The 18,158-nt window shown below is 44.6% G+C and overlaps 1 protein-coding gene across 1 annotated transcript; it reads right to left on the bottom strand.

Annotated features, from left to right (window-relative positions):
* Positions 1 to 564: 564 nt before the first annotated feature.
* Positions 565 to 2,927, bottom strand: LOC124663617. Its single transcript, XM_047201296.1, has 5 exons — positions 2,583 to 2,927; positions 2,014 to 2,136; positions 1,339 to 1,438; positions 1,043 to 1,209; positions 565 to 795 (listed from the first exon to the last, which is right to left on the bottom strand). The coding sequence occupies exons 1-5, from the start codon at positions 2,925 to 2,927 to the stop codon at positions 565 to 567; spliced, it is 966 nt and encodes a 321-aa protein (XP_047057252.1).
* Between the last annotated feature and the right edge of the window lie 15,231 nt (positions 2,928 to 18,158).

The following is an 18,158-nucleotide window of genomic DNA, read 5'->3' as shown; positions in this document are numbered from 1 at the left end:
TACGTGCATGCAAAGAATGTTGCCAACCCTTGGGTTCATCTCGACAGAACTTCAAAACATGGTCTTATTGAATATGTGCCAATGATTTTTTTTCATCAATTGTCTATAGCACAGGTTCCATGGTACTAATGAACAGTTACCATCTTATAATAAATAGTTTCTAGCTAATATTTTACATGTTATTTTTCACAGCAATGATCTGCATGTGCAGCAAGTGAGTATTATATCCTTTTTAAACAAGTACAAGATGGCAAGTCCTAAAAGTGAGAAATCCATCGGATTATACAATGGCTTGGTAAGAGCCACACCAGATGCACCCAAAAAACATGAAAACAAAGAGATGCATATTTGGCCAAATCTCTTGTGTGGCTTGTCCACCATAAGAGCCGAAATAAAGAAGCTTTCACAACTATTCTGGCAAACAAAACACCATCTTCATAATGCAGAAAGGAACCGTTTTGTGCGTTTTACACCTCAGGTTCAATAAACACCATATTGACCTCTTTCAAGAAAGCACAAGCAGCATACAAGGCCTAGCGACTGAGCATCCAGCATGCCCCTGGACTAGGTGGTAGTTTCAGCAGTAGGCTGTGACTGGGATGCACGAGCCCGTGCTGCCGCTGCTCTCTCCAACGCCTTGAGCCGGTTAGCCTCCATGCGCGCCTTCTGTTCCTCTGTCAATTCGATTTTGCTTGGCTTGCTTCCACCACTCGTCCCTCCATCTTGATGCTTCTCGGCCTCTCTTGGAGCCAAGGGTTCTCCAGCACCTCCCTCACCAGGTCTGATTCCAGGTTCCTGTTGTATCATCAACAATAACACAGTATCACAGGTCCGCAAAACATTCATACCAAACAACAAGGTTCAAAAACTAATGTGCACAGGATGCCTAGGCTTGAGGGGAATTGATCCCAAAAACAAATGTCTACTAACAGATTCTGATCTTTTATGAAGTTTCTATTTTATTTAATGGAACTTACATGTGTGTTTCTTAGAGCAGATAACCGCTATGTAATAAAGTTCATAAAGGTATAATATGACTTACATCAGCTGTGTTTTGGTAGATTTCATTCAGCAAATCCTCTTGCATGGGATCAACATCATTACTTTCCACCAGTGGTGGATCTATATCTTCTTGCACCAACTCCATGACATGACTGTCCGTCGACGGAGGTTCAGTCCCCAGGATTGGGTCTTCCTGTGTGGCTCCATCTGCGACAGGTAATGAGAAATGCTATGATCAGAACCATCTGAAACACAGGTTATGGATCCAGACAAGTGCACTTCTAACATAAACGCCTAAAGATGTGTGCACTGCAAACAAAACAAAAGAACTCAGACCAAGTTCTCCCTCTGCCATCACTTCTTCCACTGCTGGTTCATGCAGTTTTGTAGGATCTCCCCCTCTGGCCACCCTTTCCTTTAGTTCAGAAATGCATCTCTGAAACAAGGATAGTGTCAGTGCAGAATACATACTTCCAGGAAGAACAAGGTAGATCGCCATGATAGAAGCCACGAAATATAATATACACAACTAGATGTCAATGTCAAGGCATGCTACACCATAAGACACATTAAAATTTGTGAAATAGTTAGGGGACACATCATTTGTGCACATATTCATACTCTTGTAACATTCCTTTCTGACCAAGAGTGATAAGGACTAAGGAGCATGACAAACTCTTTTTTCTTTCAGATGTGTTTTTGAATTATGAAATAGTCATGTTCCCTTACAGAAGCCCTCATGTGGATGTGTTGCAGGTAGTTGCCTTTTTCACTGCCTTTAGTCACTAAAATACACTCCCTCAAGTGATTTTTGAGATTTAAAAAGCCAGCATGCCATTGTGAAATAGCATATTAGATCAAATAATTATGTTTTGGGCATCCTATCAAGCGGGAAAAAACACATAAACTTAATTTAACGAGAAATGAGGTAACGTAACACCAGTTCAGTTGAGGATGTTATGGAGACTGCTCAATTCACCTGTAACAGCATGGAAAAAAAAAGAGGCTTACCCTAACACGGTTGCTGGCCCCAACTTTCTCAACTTTGCGCACAAACTGGTCAAATGAGTAATAAGGGATCAAGCGAGAGTGCCAGTCAGCATAAAGCTTGATCAGATTGCCAAGATCCTCCACCTGACAGCAATACACAAAGTCAAAATTAGGAGGCCAGAACAAGCACACGTGCACTGTGAGCAATAGCAGCTTCATATGCCACACACAAGCTATAATCATCCCTGGATTATTATTTTTACTTATGATGACACATATGCAGTGAATTACTGAAATTTACAGGGCGTCGATTGTCCTTTGTCTTTTGCAGATATTGTAATTTGACTCGATTTCGCAAACAAAACAGCCCATATATCATACCGACTTGCAATCACAAAATAGGTACCACAGACCGAACAGATCAACCCACTGCAACAACAACAAAAATGTATAACAAGACCGGGGAGCATCAGCGAGTAACGAAAGTGACTGGATCTACACAAAGTTATCAGCTAATTGCAGAGAAACTGCAGAGAGGAGAGGAGGAATCATTGTCCCCTGGCTAGAGTTGATCCTCAGCAAGCATATACCTCGTGGCCGGGCCGGGCGCGGGGTTTGAATGCCTTGGGAAAGTAGCGGAGGACGTATCCTAGGCCGTCATCGGAGAGGAGCAGGTCCGGCGTGAGCTTGGGCCGCGTCACCCTCTCCTTCTTCTTCTTCTTGCCGCCTTCCTGCTGTGCATCTTCCCCCTCCGCCGCGGGCTTGGGTGGCTGTCTTGGCTGGTAGGGTGCGGGGCGGGAAGAGGATGGTGGGTAGGAGGCGCCGGCGGTGGGGTTTGGGTTGGTTGAGGAGGACGGCGGAGCGGAGGGGCAGTCGCGTGACCAGTGGCCCGGGCGGCCGCACTTGAAGCAGCCCGTCGGCGCCGACGCCGCCATCGTTGGGAAGGAAGGAGATGGAATTGGGGATCGGGGTGGGCGGGGAAATTGCCGATAAATTGCTTCCTTTCGGCGGGAGCGACGTGTGGGTTGGCGCCATATTTCCCAATGTTTCTGCGCTCCAATGGATATTCCTGGGCCCTATTGTTGAGCCATATCGTCCAGGTGTTAGTACCGGTCCACCCACACGGGAAGGCATATTGAGCCGGCCCATTACTATTTGTTCCTCAGAAAAAAAGGAAAAGAAAGCAAATAACTACGATGTCAGGAATTAGGAAGGAATTAAATAATTAATGCATCGAGCGCTGCTAAATGAGGGTAAAAGGGGCAGCCCTATTTCGCGGTCGACCGCGCGTGAGTCCATGGGCGGTCGATTTCCGACCAGCCGACATTCCATTTTAGGCTGTTTCCGTTCGCTTTCTGTATTCCCTTTCCGACCATGGGCGCTCGATTTTATCCAGCGCTGGAAAAAATATACGCGCGTCCCGGTAGTCGAACCCACGCCCTTCGGTACGATGCCAGGTGAGGCAGCAACGTACTGACCAACTTAGAGCATCTCCAGTCGCGTCCTCCAAACCGTCCCCCAAACCGCGCCGGATTGAGCGTTTGGGGGACGTGTTTTGCTCGTGCCGCGTTTGGGGACGTCGCTCCCGGCCGCGTCCCCAAACGCCGCCCCAAATGAATATTTGTGCAGGAAAATAAAGGTTTTCATTCAATTTTGATTATATATTACAAAGTTTGAATGAAAACGGCTAGATTTCATCTAAACCTAGACTACGACCGCCGGCGGCGCGTTCGACGGCCCCGCCCCGTCGTCGCCTCCCTACGCCGCAGCTCCTCCTGCGCGCGCCTCCTCTCCTTGCGTTCGGCGGTGGCCGGACGGTGCCGCTCCCGCCGATAGTCCTCCTCCGCCCTCCCCGCCGGGCCGCACGGAGGGAGAGCTCGACGGCACGACGAATCTGCGCCTCTTCGCGGGCACGGGCGTCGTCCTGGAGCTTCTTCTCCGACTCGAAGGACTCGACGAGGGCGCGTTGCTGATCGGCCGTCTCGTCCGGGTGCGGGGCGTCGTCGTCAGACCAGTCGAACTCGTCGTCGTCGTCGTCCTCCACCTCGGTCTCCTCCGCCTCGGCCTCCTCCACATCTGTTGGCGCCTCCATCATCGCCGCCGCAAACGCGTCGGCCGCCGCCAACTGCTCCGCCCGCCTCCCCCATAGCGCCGTAAGCGCCGACTCCCGCCGTCGACGCTCCTCCGCCATCGCCCGCTGCGCTGGAGCTCGATCGACTCATGCCGCCGGCGCTCGATCGAGTCACGCCGTTCACGGGACAGCGCCGCCGCTCATCGCGGCGCGGCGCGGCGCTCGTCGGCCCATCGCTCGCTCCATGTCCTCCCGTGCACGGGCGCCGTCGCGCCTCTTGTCCCGTCGAGGCGTCGAACGCCGCAACGGTGTCGCACTGCTTGCTCTGCCCGCGCTGCGCCGCCGCCGCGGCCTCCTCGGCTGCGGAGGCGAGGGCGGAGAACGCCGCTAGATCCGCCGCTCGCTGCGCCTCACGCCGCCGGCGGGCCTCCTCCTCGAGTGCCTCCTCGAGTGCCGCACGCCGCCGCCGGCTCGTCAATGGAGGAGACGGCGGTGGAGGGAAGTGGCCATCGCCGGGCGGTTCGCCATTGCCACCGGTGATGGAGGAGACGGCCGTGGAGCGACGAGGGCTGTGTTTGTTGCCGGCGGGGTGTGGTGGCTACCATTGATGAGCCGGGAGACCTTTTATAGATGCCGGCGTCGGGAAGAAAGCGCGGGAACGGACGAGAAGAGGCGGGAAGATCGCGCGGGAACGGGCGGTGGCGTGCGAACGCCGGCGACGCGTGGAGGCCGCGCGGCGACCGACGAGACGTCTCGCCTGCCCCTCCGTCGCCATTAAGGCAAAGATGCCGCCGTATGTCATCGCGCGCGAATAACTTCCGTCGCGAGGTAGGCGACGGTTAGGTTAAAATTAACCGTGCCGGCCGACGCGTCGGCCCCGCCACTCCCGCCTCGCTTTCGTTGTGTCCGGCGTCCCCGGAGCGTCCCCTGTGGGACGGGGACGGGCTCGGGGCGCCGGACACCGTATCGGGCCGCGCCGGACAAAAATGGGCTTTGGGGGACGCGGCTGGAAACGTTTTTTTTGTCCGGCGCGCCCCAAATCGTTTTGGGGGACGGTTTGGGGATGCGACTGGAGATGCTCTTACCCTCCATCGTTTCCTGTCGTTCACAAAGACGAATTCGTTTTGTACTATATAATCTACGCGGGCAGAAGTAAAAAGGCAAACTAGTCGTGCAATAGAAATACCGAGCAAACGAAAAAGTCAAATTTCGAACTGATAGTCGTCGGTCATCCCTCCGCTTCTGACTGCAAAACGTAGTGCACGCAAAAGTTTAAATTATTTAACAACTTTTTTTTTTATCAAATTTTGATCATGCATGCACCACTATTTTGCTTCCGTATATTTTGGCTCACAATTTATTTACCCACTGTCATATTATTTATTAACAGTGGACGTGAAAAATTATTGACCCAAAAAAAATAATTTTACTTAGAATATTTTGAGGACTTTCTTGGCTTACAATTTATCAAACCCGTGTCGTTATTTATCAACGGTAAATGTGAAAAACTACTGATCTAAAAATACTAATTTCATTTAGAGTATTTCCGAAACAATTATGGCTTACAATTTATCAACCCCTGCCTCGTTATTTATCAACGGTAAACATAAAAAATTATCGACCCAAAAAACTAATTTTATTTAGAATATTTTGGAAACTTTTTTCGGTCACAATTTATCAACCCCCTGCCCCAATATCTGTCAACTGTAAATGCGAAAAACTACCGATCCAAATATGCTAGTTATTTATCAATGTCAAATGTGAAAAGTCACTAACCCTAAATGTTAATTTTATTTAGAATATTTTAGAGACATTTTTAGCTCACAATTTATCAACCCATTTACCCGTTATTTATCAATGGTAAATAAGAAAAGTTATCGAGCCAAAAATTTAATTTCATTTAAAATATTTTAGGAACATTTTAGCTCCATAATTTATCAACCCCTATGCCTGTTATTTATCAACGGTAGATGTGAAAAGTCATCGACTTGAAAAGATAATTTTATTTAGAATATTTTGGGGACATTTTAGCTCAATTTATCAACCCCTCTGTCAGTTATTTACCAACGGTAAATATGAAAAGTTATCGACCCGAAAGGATATTATTATTTAAGATATTTTTTGGAAATTTTTAGCTCTCAAATTTATCAACCCATCTATCCGTTATTTATCAACAGTAGATGTGAAAAGTTATCAACCGGAAAAGATAATTTCATTTAGAATATTTTGAGAACAAATTTAGCTCACAATTTATCAGCCCCTCTACCCATTATTTATCAACGGTAAATGTGAAAAGCTATCGACCCAAAAAGCTAGTTTAATTTAGAATTTTCTAACAACTTATTTTAGCTATAAGTTATCAACCCTCTACATTATTTATGAACGGTAAGAAATGAATGGTTACCTAGTCCAAATTATAGACCCTATGACCGTTATTTCCCCAAGAACATGAGAAACCTTGATAAAAAATAGAATTTAATTTTATTAGCAAGTGGTAGTTCTTTTGAGTTGCAAGTGATTTTCTCCCACCCGCTATTTTCCCCCTAAAAAATCACTAGCCGAAAAAGGGAACTATAAAAGTTGGTCCAATGAAACATGAATTTGTGTACCAAATAACAAATGAAAGGGAATTGTTAACATGTGGCAATGGCGCGAAAAGGGAATTGTAAAAAAAGTGAAGTAACTTGATTTGTTTAATAGTGCTGAAGTAACTTTATTTTTTATTAAAAGATTGCATCATGCTATGTTAATACCTTAAAAACGAAAGGGAATTGAAAAAAAAAAAACCTAACTACCCCCATCTCTCCACGGCTTCCACCCACGTACACACAAGAGGAGGCCAAAAGCCCATCAGCCCACAACCCAAAAATCCCCATCGTGCCTCCCCAGGACGCATCTCTACCAGCAGAGCGTGGGCGCCGTCTCCTCCTGCCCTGACCGGCGCTGGAAGCCGACGCTCCCTCCCCATTCCGGCCAGCGTCGGGCGCCGCGCTCCCTCTCCCCTCTACTCCCGGCCAGCGTAGGGCGTCGAGCTCATTCCCCATCCCGGCCAACGGCGGCTGCCGCACCTCTTTCCCGTCCCGGCCGTTTCCCCCGAGTATAGATCAGGTTGTACGCCGCCGTCCACCCTCTCCAAGCGTTGCGCCGGCGGCTGGTCAGGTGGAGGAGCTCTGCAACAAATCGCGCGCGGCGGCGTGCCATCGTGCTCTACAAGGGGAGGAGGCGCGCTTCTGCCTTCGAACAAAACGAGAAATAGCAGGCACGGAAGGCGACAAAATGGGAAACAGCGCTTCGCGCGGAGGAAAGTGACCGCGCGGCGCGGTCGATCGCCAGCGAGGGATCTCGGGGTAAAAGGGTCCATTTAGCGCTAGTTTGGGTTTCGCTCTACAAGCGACGAAGTGGAAAATTCTCAAAATATCGTCTTCATATGCCTTAGAGCATCTCCACTCGTCACCGAACGAGCCACGGCGGCGTTTTTCCATCCGGACGGCGAAATTCGGTCCAGTCGCGCCCCGGTTCCTCGTTTTCGTCCGGATTTGGGCCTAAATCCATCCGGCGATCCCACGCACCTCCGGCCCCGGGAGCGCTCGGGGACTCGGACGAAGCAAGCGCGCGTGGCCCCAACTTGTCGGCGACAATGGCCTCCGATCTACGGCAAAACCCTCGTCTTCCCCGATCTACGGCAAAACCCTCGTCTTCCCGATCTACGGCAATACCCTCGTCGAACGAAAGCTTTGAACTCTCAAGTGGTGCAACATAGATAGATTATATATATATTTCGAATATAATTCGAATAAACATAAAAATTACATCGCCTGCTCCTCGGCCTGCTCCACGGCCTCTTCGTCCTCCTCCTCGTCGTCCCACTCGTCCTCGCTGGCCGGCGGGGGGGAATCGTCGCTGCTGGACGATGCAGCTGGATCCCACCAATGGCGCCATCCAGGCGGCTTCCTCGCTGTCGGTGTCCGATGGCCAAGAGATATCGCTCATGGTTGACGGAGGATGGTGACGAGAGAACAGATGAATGGCGTCGGCCGTCGGAAACCGTATATGTAGGTCTCTCGACGAAAGAAAGCGCCGGTTGCTCTTCCGCGGAGTTCGTGCTCCATTACGGCGGTTCTCGCATCGAGGCCACTTCGACCGTTCCCGACGAGTCGTTTCGGCTCTCCGGTCCACTCCGCGACGGTTCAATGCGGCGAGGAACTCCGACGATTGCCCTTCCCGGTGACTGCACCGTCGCTATGCACGCGGTGGGTGCGCGTCCATGGGCTCGCGGCTGGAAAAATGGGCCTCCCCAGGCCAAAAACTACATCCATCCGGCGCTAAATTTCGCCGGATTTGGGCGTGGGGAGCCCAAACGAGTGGGGATGCTCTTAGTATTTATCAGATCCACAAAATATTCAACATCATGGGTAGGGGTGTGGCTGATGCCTTTAATTTATCAGATCCACAAGAGTTGCTAGGGAACATGTACTTCCATTAAATAGCAGTCGCTCACGTGGACTCGAAACCTACTGACTCCCTCTTTTATAAAGGTCTAACAAGGGTCGAAGAAAAAATATTTGACACAAGTGCATTCAAAGTTGAAAACGGTTCCAACACATGCTTATGGGAAGATATGTTGTTAAGTGCTAACTCAGTAGGGCATCACAGTGACGAGCGTGTCAAGCGAGGGAAAGGGGCAAACACATCCACTAGGAGAATGGCAAGTGTAGTGGTCGCTAGGGTATCATAGTGATGAGTGTGGTGAGCGGTGAGGACACGGAGCGACGCTTGAAGGAAGTCGATGGGCGAGCGGCGACGGAAAGAGAGACGAGTGTGTTAGTGTTGTCATGTGTTCAATGGTGTACCTGGTCACAATCCCCTATTTTTTATGGACTTCGGTGAGCAGGCGAAGGCATCTACAGCACAATGTGCTACAAGGAGTCAAGTATACCTAGAAACATGGCCATCAGTCCATAGCTCGGGCCGAGCAGGGCTTCAGACCGAGCCTAGACCGACCATTGAGCCCGGAGATCGGACCTTAGGTTTAACCAACGCATTTCCCAGCTTGACATTGGCCAGCCTTCATACTCAAATATCAAGCTCAGACCCGGCCCAGGTCAGGCCATCCGAGTCGGATTGCCTATGTCTAGGCTTAAAGTCAAGTATGGCAACACCCATTGTGTCCATGAAAAGGCAGCCACAACGGCCCCTCCATCTTCGTGGACCAGTCCTATACACCGATCAGGTCGGTGCCTACCAAGCACCGCACACCTATGGTCGCCCATTTTCATTTGTTTTATTATTTTTTCTTTTTTCTTTCTTTTTGTTTGTTTTCATGTTTTCTTTTCTATTTCTATTTTCATTTGTTCAAATTCAAAAAAATGAAAAAAATTCAAATTCAAAAATCATTTAAATTTTAAAAAATTGAAGTTGAAAATTGTTCAAATTTTAAAATGTTACATTTTTAAAAATGTTCAAATTCGAAAAAGTTTAAATTTTAAAATTGTGCATATTCAAAAAATGTTCATATTTTAAAAATATTAACTTCTTTGAAAAAAAAGAAATTATTCAAATTTTAAAAAATTCAGATTTTGGAACTAAAAATAAAGCATCATATTAAAAAAGATCAAAATTAAAAGCACAAGAAAAACAGAAAATAGAAAAAAGGAAAACTGAAAGTGGCAAAAATAATGCTAGTCTGGCCCAACATGGACGTGCGGCATGTGTTAGCCTCCCATCTTGATCTTGGTGCAGCAATGTGTAGTTTTTTTTTTTTTTTTTTTTGCAGCAATGTGTAGTTACGAGTTGACGGTGACCTGTTTTAGAGGATGTAAAAGAAAGTCGAGGTGGGACTCAAATGTCGTAGTCAGCGTGTGGACTGGAACTAGTCTATTGAAATGTATCGTCGAGTACTACTTTGGGGAAATGGAGCTACGGGAGGCCGCGCTCGCTACCTCTACAAGGGTAGCACAGGCAATGCTTCTTCCAAGTGTAGATGCAGATCTTATGAACTTCTATACTACTATATGGTTAGGTCATGGTCACCGAAAGTAAGATCGTCACCTATCGAGGTGACCACTCTACCTTATCACGCCATCATGGATCCGGAGCGTTGGTCTATATATACGTGCGTGCGGCAGAAGAATCCCGGGCGGCGGCTATATATGTAGCACACGACACAAACTTCCGAGTAGTAGAAATAGCAGCTTGGCTGAGAGTGAGAGAGCTGGTAACATGAAAAATGGTTGTCGCTGTCCTTTCTACTCAGTACTTGTATGAGTCGGGCACCACCGTAGCGTATGGTGTACCACCGAGCCGACGCCCATACTCCGTTGGTGCGCCCTGCCGGCCACAGGCGCCAGCAATAAATAAACGACGGTCCCACACAGACGACCGGCATTAACGCGCGCGGTGATCAAATCGCCCGCGATCATGTCTTTTTTTTGCGGAATGGAGGAGATAATATTAAGGGTTTGCCTGGGCATCAGTCGCCTGAGAAATCTTTAAGTCTCAGTCGAAGGAGTCGACGGTACCAATAGTCGGCCGATCGATCGATTGTATACACAGCTAGCAGCACCGAATCATCTCAACTAGTACTCCGTATTTTTATTTTTAGTGAACACACACCACAGCTGCACACACGTACGGTCTTTCGTAATAAGCTGTTGCCTGTTCTTACATGATGGGTTTGCTTCTAATAATTATTAGTTGGGCAGCCGAGCCTGGTAGTCTGCTCTAGGCGAAAAAAAATAAGTGGTCTAGAAATAAAAACGCATTCAAGTTGCAATCATGAATAGAAACCAGTCCAAAAACAAGGTGCTAGTTAATTAAAATAGAAAGAACTGCCAAAAAATAAAAAATAAAACATGAAAAAATATTATAGTTGCACATTTTTTAAAGAAAAGTGCAACTAGGATAAAAAAAACGGTTAGAGTTGCACATATATTGAGAAAAAATGTATATTTGATTGAAAACGTTGCACATTTCTTCGAACGTTGGACTTGCACATAACTTAAAAAGTTCAACTTGTTGCAAACGCATGGCTTTTTTCGAAAAAAATCTTTAGAAAAATGTTTTTTAAGTAAAGTGCAACTTGCCTGTTGAAGTTGCACATTTCTTTTGAAAAGTGCAACTCATATTGACCATCCGTTGGTAGTTGCATATTTTATGTGAAAAATGCAACACATATCGAATATCGGTTGCTAGCTAGTTGCACGTTTCTGGCGAAAAAGTGCAACTCATATTGAATCTCAGTTGGTAGATGCACATTTCTTGAGAAAAGTGCAACACATATCGACTATCGGTTGCTAGCTAGTTGCACATTTCTGGCGAAAAGTGCAACTCTTCTCGAAAATCCGGTTAGAGTTGCACATCTTTAGCGAAAAAGTGCAACACATATCAGATACAGGTTCCTATTTGCACATTTCCAGTAAAAAAGTGCAACACTCCTTGAAAATCCGGTTAGTGTTGCACATTTCTGCCAAAAAAGTGCAACACATATCAATATCGATTGCTACTTGCACATTTCCGGCAAAAAAAAGCAACTCCTTCTTGAATATCTTGTTATGGTTGCACATTTCTTCCAAAAAAGTGCAACACATGTCAATATCGGTTCTAGTTGAATATATTTCTAGCCATAAAAGTGTAACTCTTCTTGAAAAGCTGATTAGAGTTGCACATTTCTAGCGAAAAAGTGCAACTCGTGTAAATGCAACTGAATATCGGTTCAAGTTGCACATTGTCTTGAGAAACATGTAACTCATTTCAAAACAGATTGCTAATTGCATGTTATTGAAGAAAACTACAACTAGGTAGTACCGGTTAGAGTTGCATTTTCATACAAATTGCATTTTCTACAAGAATAACAAGAACGCTCGGACACACTGTTTTTTCGTCCCCACACAACCCACCTCCAAAAATAACAAGAAGAAATAAAAGAAAAAGCGTGATGAAAAGCCTAACTCTAGTAGGAAAGATAAGTGAAAAGGGCAAAGCTCACGTACCATGAGAAAGATAAATAAATAGGGAAGACATAGAATTCAGCAGAATAATCACTCATGAGATGAGGGTGAAATGAAACAAAAATAGAATTTCAGTACAAATTTGAGAAAGGAAAAATAAACAGGAAGGCAAAAGCACGAGGAAAGAGGACATTATAGAGAACAAATAAATAAATGCTACCACCCTAATCAAGTAACTGGTATGGTCTGGTGGCTTCGTCTAGAGCTAAAACCGGAACAGTTGGTCGTGAGTTCGAACCACAAGGTCTCTTTTTTTCACCGGCTGACAAAACACGTACTTATGCACGAATCTGGGCGCGGAATCGTACGTCTCTACACGTCGACTGAGACATAACCTATAAACTCAGAAGAAACTGAAAAAAAAACAACAAGGCTCTTCTTCTAGATCTCGACAGGGACGCCGCACGGAAGCTGTTGGTGGCGCGCCGCTGCCGCTGCTCCGAGGCAGCCGGGAAGTCGCCGATCGCCGGATCTGCAGATCCTACTCGCCGGAACGCTGCCACCGTCACGCTGGACTTCAACACCATCTCCACCACTTTAATACTACAGATCCGCCGCACCAGATCCGGTCGGGGCACACCGAACGCCGCCACTCCGAAGACCAGCGACCTCGACGAAGACGGCCACCGCGCGAAGGAGCTCCGAAGACCACCCACGCGAGAGGGGAGAGCAGCCGCCACCACACACCACACCGCCGCCATCACCACCTCCAGGACGACGCCGGTTGATTTACCACCGAACCCTACATTATGTACAAGCCTCGATCTACGGATTCCCCACCCTCCCGCCGCCGAGGCGACCATCGGAGGAGGAGGGATCCGCAGATCGGAGGCGAGCGAGGTGGGACGACGGAGGAGTTTCAGAAATCGCCTCTCTGGGTACTGTAGCGGGAGAGAGGAGGCGTCCAAGTCGCCTTTTCCTTTTCTGTTACCCTCTCAATATTTAAATTTTACATTTCATATAATCATGTCAATGGAATGAAAGGAAAGTCGGGAGTCTGGTCCTGCAATTGTAATGTTTTCAGTGAGCTATTCAAGAGGATATGCTCTGCCCTGAAATCTTCTATATAAAAAAATGCGTATTAAGTGTATATATGGCCTAAGTTATGTGCTGGTCTTATGCACCAAACGCAGGGTACTTGGGAGGATTAAGCTTTGAAGCAAAGAGCTACTCCTTCCATTCCATGTTTTCTTTCTTTTCATTTTTTTCAAAATGGATAAAACTAGCGCTAGCTAATTGTCTTGGTGTCTTTTTTTTTGTTAAGGTCGATGTGATACCTTTGTTTTGACAATCAATACCATGGTATATTTATAGTAGAGAATAGTACATGGAAGAAATACATAACTAGGGATTATTAAATAAAGTCTAAAAGAAATAAGCAATTTTTTTAGATCTTCAAAATCTTGCTTCTATAACACAATCTTTGACTGGAGATTTTCAAACTCTTTTTTCTTCTATGACACATGCTTTTACTTTTCTCAAGGCAGATAAGAATACGTAGTTAGCATAATATGTAGAGAATAAATCAAGTCAGACACGGAGAACCAAAATTATGTTGGTTTTGTGAGGACAAATATAGAATTCCTGAGAGCAGCGTATGATTATTGGTAGACAAAATCAACGTAGATGGCATTGAAGTAACGTCTAAATCATAGAACTCTCTCGGTTTTAGGTTTAGTTAAATTTAAAATTTTGTAAACTTTGATCAAATATTTATCAAAAATTATCAGCATGTACAATATAAAATCGCTTGTATTAGAATCGTAGTAAAGTATATTTTTATATTAGATGTGTTCGGTATCATAGATATTGATGTTTTCCCGTATATTTGTTGACACACTTTTGAAGGTTTAACCAGAATAGAGTGAAGTATAAATAAAAAACGAAGGAAGTACCCTGCAGTGTCGAAAAGTTGAAAACGGAGGGGGTGTAAATAATAATTGTGTAATAAACGAAATCAACCTAGATCGCCCGCGGGGATGAGGCAGCACGACGTGCGTCACGGTCCATGCTGCGGCCCTTCCATGGTCCAAGTCGCCTCCCCACGAAGCAATGTTGGACGACAAATAATCGTAGCCACTAGCGCGAGTGAACGTGATCGCTTCTCTGCTTGCTGCAGTGTTTTCTACGCGTTTGATTCGGTCCATCATCGGCAGCGCCGTGCATGTATTGGCATACCTTTGTTTAATCCAAAGCAGAAAAAGTATCTGCATTCTTAAAACATTAAAATATCGCAGTATCTACCTTTGAAACGTGCATTGTACGGCCTGGTGGATCAGACGTTACATCGAGTGGACTTTGCATACAAAGTTTGGTGCTGCCGCTCGTCTGCTCATCTTTCAAGAGTTATTAAGGATGTTGCACCCAGAAGCATGAATATACCGAAAATCAAGTGTGAGTCAATATGAACACATATGGTTTTAAGAATTTTAAGAATTAGTGAAACTGGGATTACAAAGTTCAGAAAATTCTGTAAAAATCTACATGTATATATAGATGTATTCTACAAACTTGTGGCGCGCTATTGGAGTCGATGGTGTGCGGAATAATTGCTCTACATCCATCTTATATCTTGCCAACCGTATATGACTTTAACATCACATAAAGTTTGCCTTATTTCGGTAGTTGAGTGTAGTAGAACATAAGAAAGATTGACATAATGTATTTTTTTCTTACGTGATGTGCAAAAATATGACCTAAAAACGTATTGTATGTGTTTTTTTTCAGTGTAATGACTCATACATTGCGTTTCTTATGTTGATTTTTTGTTGTTGTGAGTCAATATGAACATAATTGTTAGTATAGGAACATAAAATTATGAATGTAGCAATATATAAAAATATGTTGGGTGCAAACTAACTTTTCTGCATCCTCGAGGCTGAATAGTGCTTCTATATAAAATAAACCTTATACATTGGGCTACACGAAAAATGACAGATTATGAGAATTTTGGTGGATTTAAATTTGTGACCTTTCTTAGAGATCCACACTTTCGTCATGTTTTGTGTAGCCAGATTATTTGGTATTTCATATTTAAAAAATTACATACCGTGGGACACATCCGTATGTACTTGTATATTTGTTTCATTTATTTTTGAAATGTTGAAACGTCGTTCTTGGTGGATATACTACTAAGAAATGTTAATTAAATTGTTGATTTCACTGAAAAATGCAAATGTAAAAATCTTTAATAACAAATCAAAGAAGAAAACACCAAGCAACATACCACACAAGTATGAGAGCAAAGGAGTAGAAGTGGCCGCAATGAGATATGGAGGTCATGATGTCGATTCTCACAATCTATTTCCAGAGCTTACATTGCATGGTAAAACCATTTTTGGCATAGGGATAACTTGCTTCATCCATGTACTTCCTAAGCTCTAGCCCTCTAGTATTTTCCATTACTATGCCAGCATGTATTTGTATTTGTTCTAATTGAATGCTTAGATTAGCAGGCCACCTAACCAATCCCTACTTTGTTCTCTCCATGGACAATACAGGTGTGCTTGTTTCCGAATTTCCTAATGAAAAATGTTTTCTTATGTGCAATGTTTTAAGCCATCATGTAGAATGGACGGACGTCTTCACTGCATTTAGCTATAATTATATCACAATTGTTTTTGTGATATAAAGTTTGTTAGTTGAGCTATGTGGAAAATCTAAGAGCTCTTTTGAACTCATAAAATTAGTGAAGCACAACTTCATGAAAATTTTCTCCATGGATCGGCCTTTGACTCATCATAACAAACCCTCTTCTTTGGCTTCTTCACCTTCCTCTTATTTCCACTTGGAAGTGTAACTTTTGCAACATGTTCATCGTCATCACTATCACCCAAGTCTATGGGGTTGGTGTCCTAATTAGACGAGGATACAAAATAACACATCTCACTAGCCTCTGGCTCATAATATGATCTACTAATTGGACTTTGTCTCACTAGCTTCAACTTACTGCAAAATAGTCTTATTCATGCACTTCATCAGCCTTTGATTATCCCTCTTCTCCATATATCTCTTCCACATATGTATCCCCTTCATAGTGCAGGAAAGGATCATCTCTTTGCTTCTTTTATTGCTTAATATTTTCCATTAGTTCGGGATCTTCCATTTGTTTTTTCTGCCTCTTTAATTTCTTAATTAATTCCAAATACTTTGTTACCATTGTGTTATGATCTTCACTTCTATATTCATCAATGTCATAATGAAAATCTTCTTCTTGAAAATTTACATCATCAGCTACAATAATTGCTTTGCCATTCTCCAAATTGCAATTATGTCTTGTGCCAAGATAAAGCACATCTGAAAATTCAACAGCAACTAGATATAGCCCTTCATCCTCCAAAGTGCAGGTGAAACCCTCATTGTCAACACACAACATCTCATTAATTTGTATGCGAGATTCAAATTTTTCCATGTTCAGTTCAACTGGTGTTGCTTTATCGCAGCTTAATTATAATCAAATTCAGCATGCACCTTCTCATTCTCAAATAAGTCTAGCATCTTCTCCGTCCTTAACATATTGTTAACAACCTCTATTCCTTTCATGTTTTTTTCCGATTTCCTTAACATTACACATGTTATCTTTAATTCCATAACATGTCATTCTATTAGTGCTAACAGAATCAAACAGTTATATCTGATCTGATCTGATATGCACAAAGTTCTCTCTAGATTGTCTTTACCAAGGAAATTAAATAGTCTCCAATATGTCATCATCAATTCACAATTATTACTAACTAGCTAATAAAGCTTTACAAAGTTTTAAACTCTAAATCTAACGGAGTTGCAAAGTTTTAGATAAACAATTATGCGCTCACTAGATAAATCCTAGCCTAGCTTGGTTTCCAAATTCTTACTACCTAGATAAACCCTAGCTCAATTCTAAGTTGGACCTAATTATAAAGTTTCAGCTAACCCTACTCTAAATTTGACAAAATAGCAAAGCAGAGAAGAAGAAGAAAAAGGAAAGCTTACTTGTTGTAACCCAAGGAGAATACCCACTCGTGGTGTCAGTGAGGTGTTAGGACAACATTGGCAAGAGATACCGCCGCAAGCATGCTCCGGCAACGGCGCCTCTGAACATGGTGATTTGTCAAATCTAGAGCTACCGTACCCCTAGCCGTTTGTGCTATCTTGTTCGTCGCCCGTCGAATCGATGTCGCTTTCAGCGCCGATAGGGTCGCCACCGCCGTTGCTGGAGGAGGTGAGGTTTGTGGGAGGAGACGGAAACGCGCGCGGGAAACTAAAACCTAACCGGCCGCCCCTTTAGACATGTGTTAAAAGGCCGTTAACGGTCATATCCATGTGTTGTCTCCTTGTCAGTTAATCAGCATTCAATTTGAGTTTACTGTTTGTTTTGGCAAAAAAAACTTACAAATTTGTGGGTTTTTTTGTCTCGAAAAACAAAAGTGGTATCATTTGGTTTGAAAGGTGGTGGGTTTTTTTTTTTTGTCCCTGGAACCAAAATTGATACCACCGGATTGTCCCTGAAAAACAAAGTATATACTCCCTCCGGTCCATATTAATTGACTCTAATGTGGATGTATCTAGACACATTTTAGTTCTAGATACATCCATATTGAAGTCAATTAATATGAATCGGAGGGAGTATATCAATTGTATAACAGCTGGATGCTGCTAAGTGGCGATGTCACAAAGTAATACACTGGCAGTATCGCAGTCATTAAATTATGGAGATGGCAGATATCTTAGGTACGGCTTTGTAATCTTGTACACTGGCATTATTGGTGCCTTCGTTTGGTAAACATCAGGATGACGGGAGCAGCGGTGGGAAAGTAGGCACTACAGGTAAAAGGCAAAGCCATCCCATGTTCGAGAAGATAACTTTTTTTTCCAGATAATAAAAAAATAAAAACTGGCGCAGGGAGTCAAAAAAGACGCGTGCCCGGGCCGGGCCGCGGCCTCCACGTCGTCTCCTCCCATTGAAGTCTGGCCCTCACGGCACGCGGTTTGGCCACCTTCCACGAAGCTTCCCCCGACACGGCCACGTCCGAGTGCGTGCCCTGCCCCTGACAAGTCGATACTTGACGAAATCCATGGTCGACCAGTCTCAGTCCAGACCTGCCTCATTC

Source organism: Lolium rigidum, chromosome 6 (assembly GCF_022539505.1).
Source record: "Lolium rigidum isolate FL_2022 chromosome 6, APGP_CSIRO_Lrig_0.1, whole genome shotgun sequence".
NCBI lineage: Eukaryota > Viridiplantae > Streptophyta > Magnoliopsida > Poales > Poaceae > Lolium > Lolium rigidum.
The sequence above is the reverse complement of the archived record's forward strand: the minus strand, read 5'-3'. Positions and strand labels throughout refer to the sequence as shown.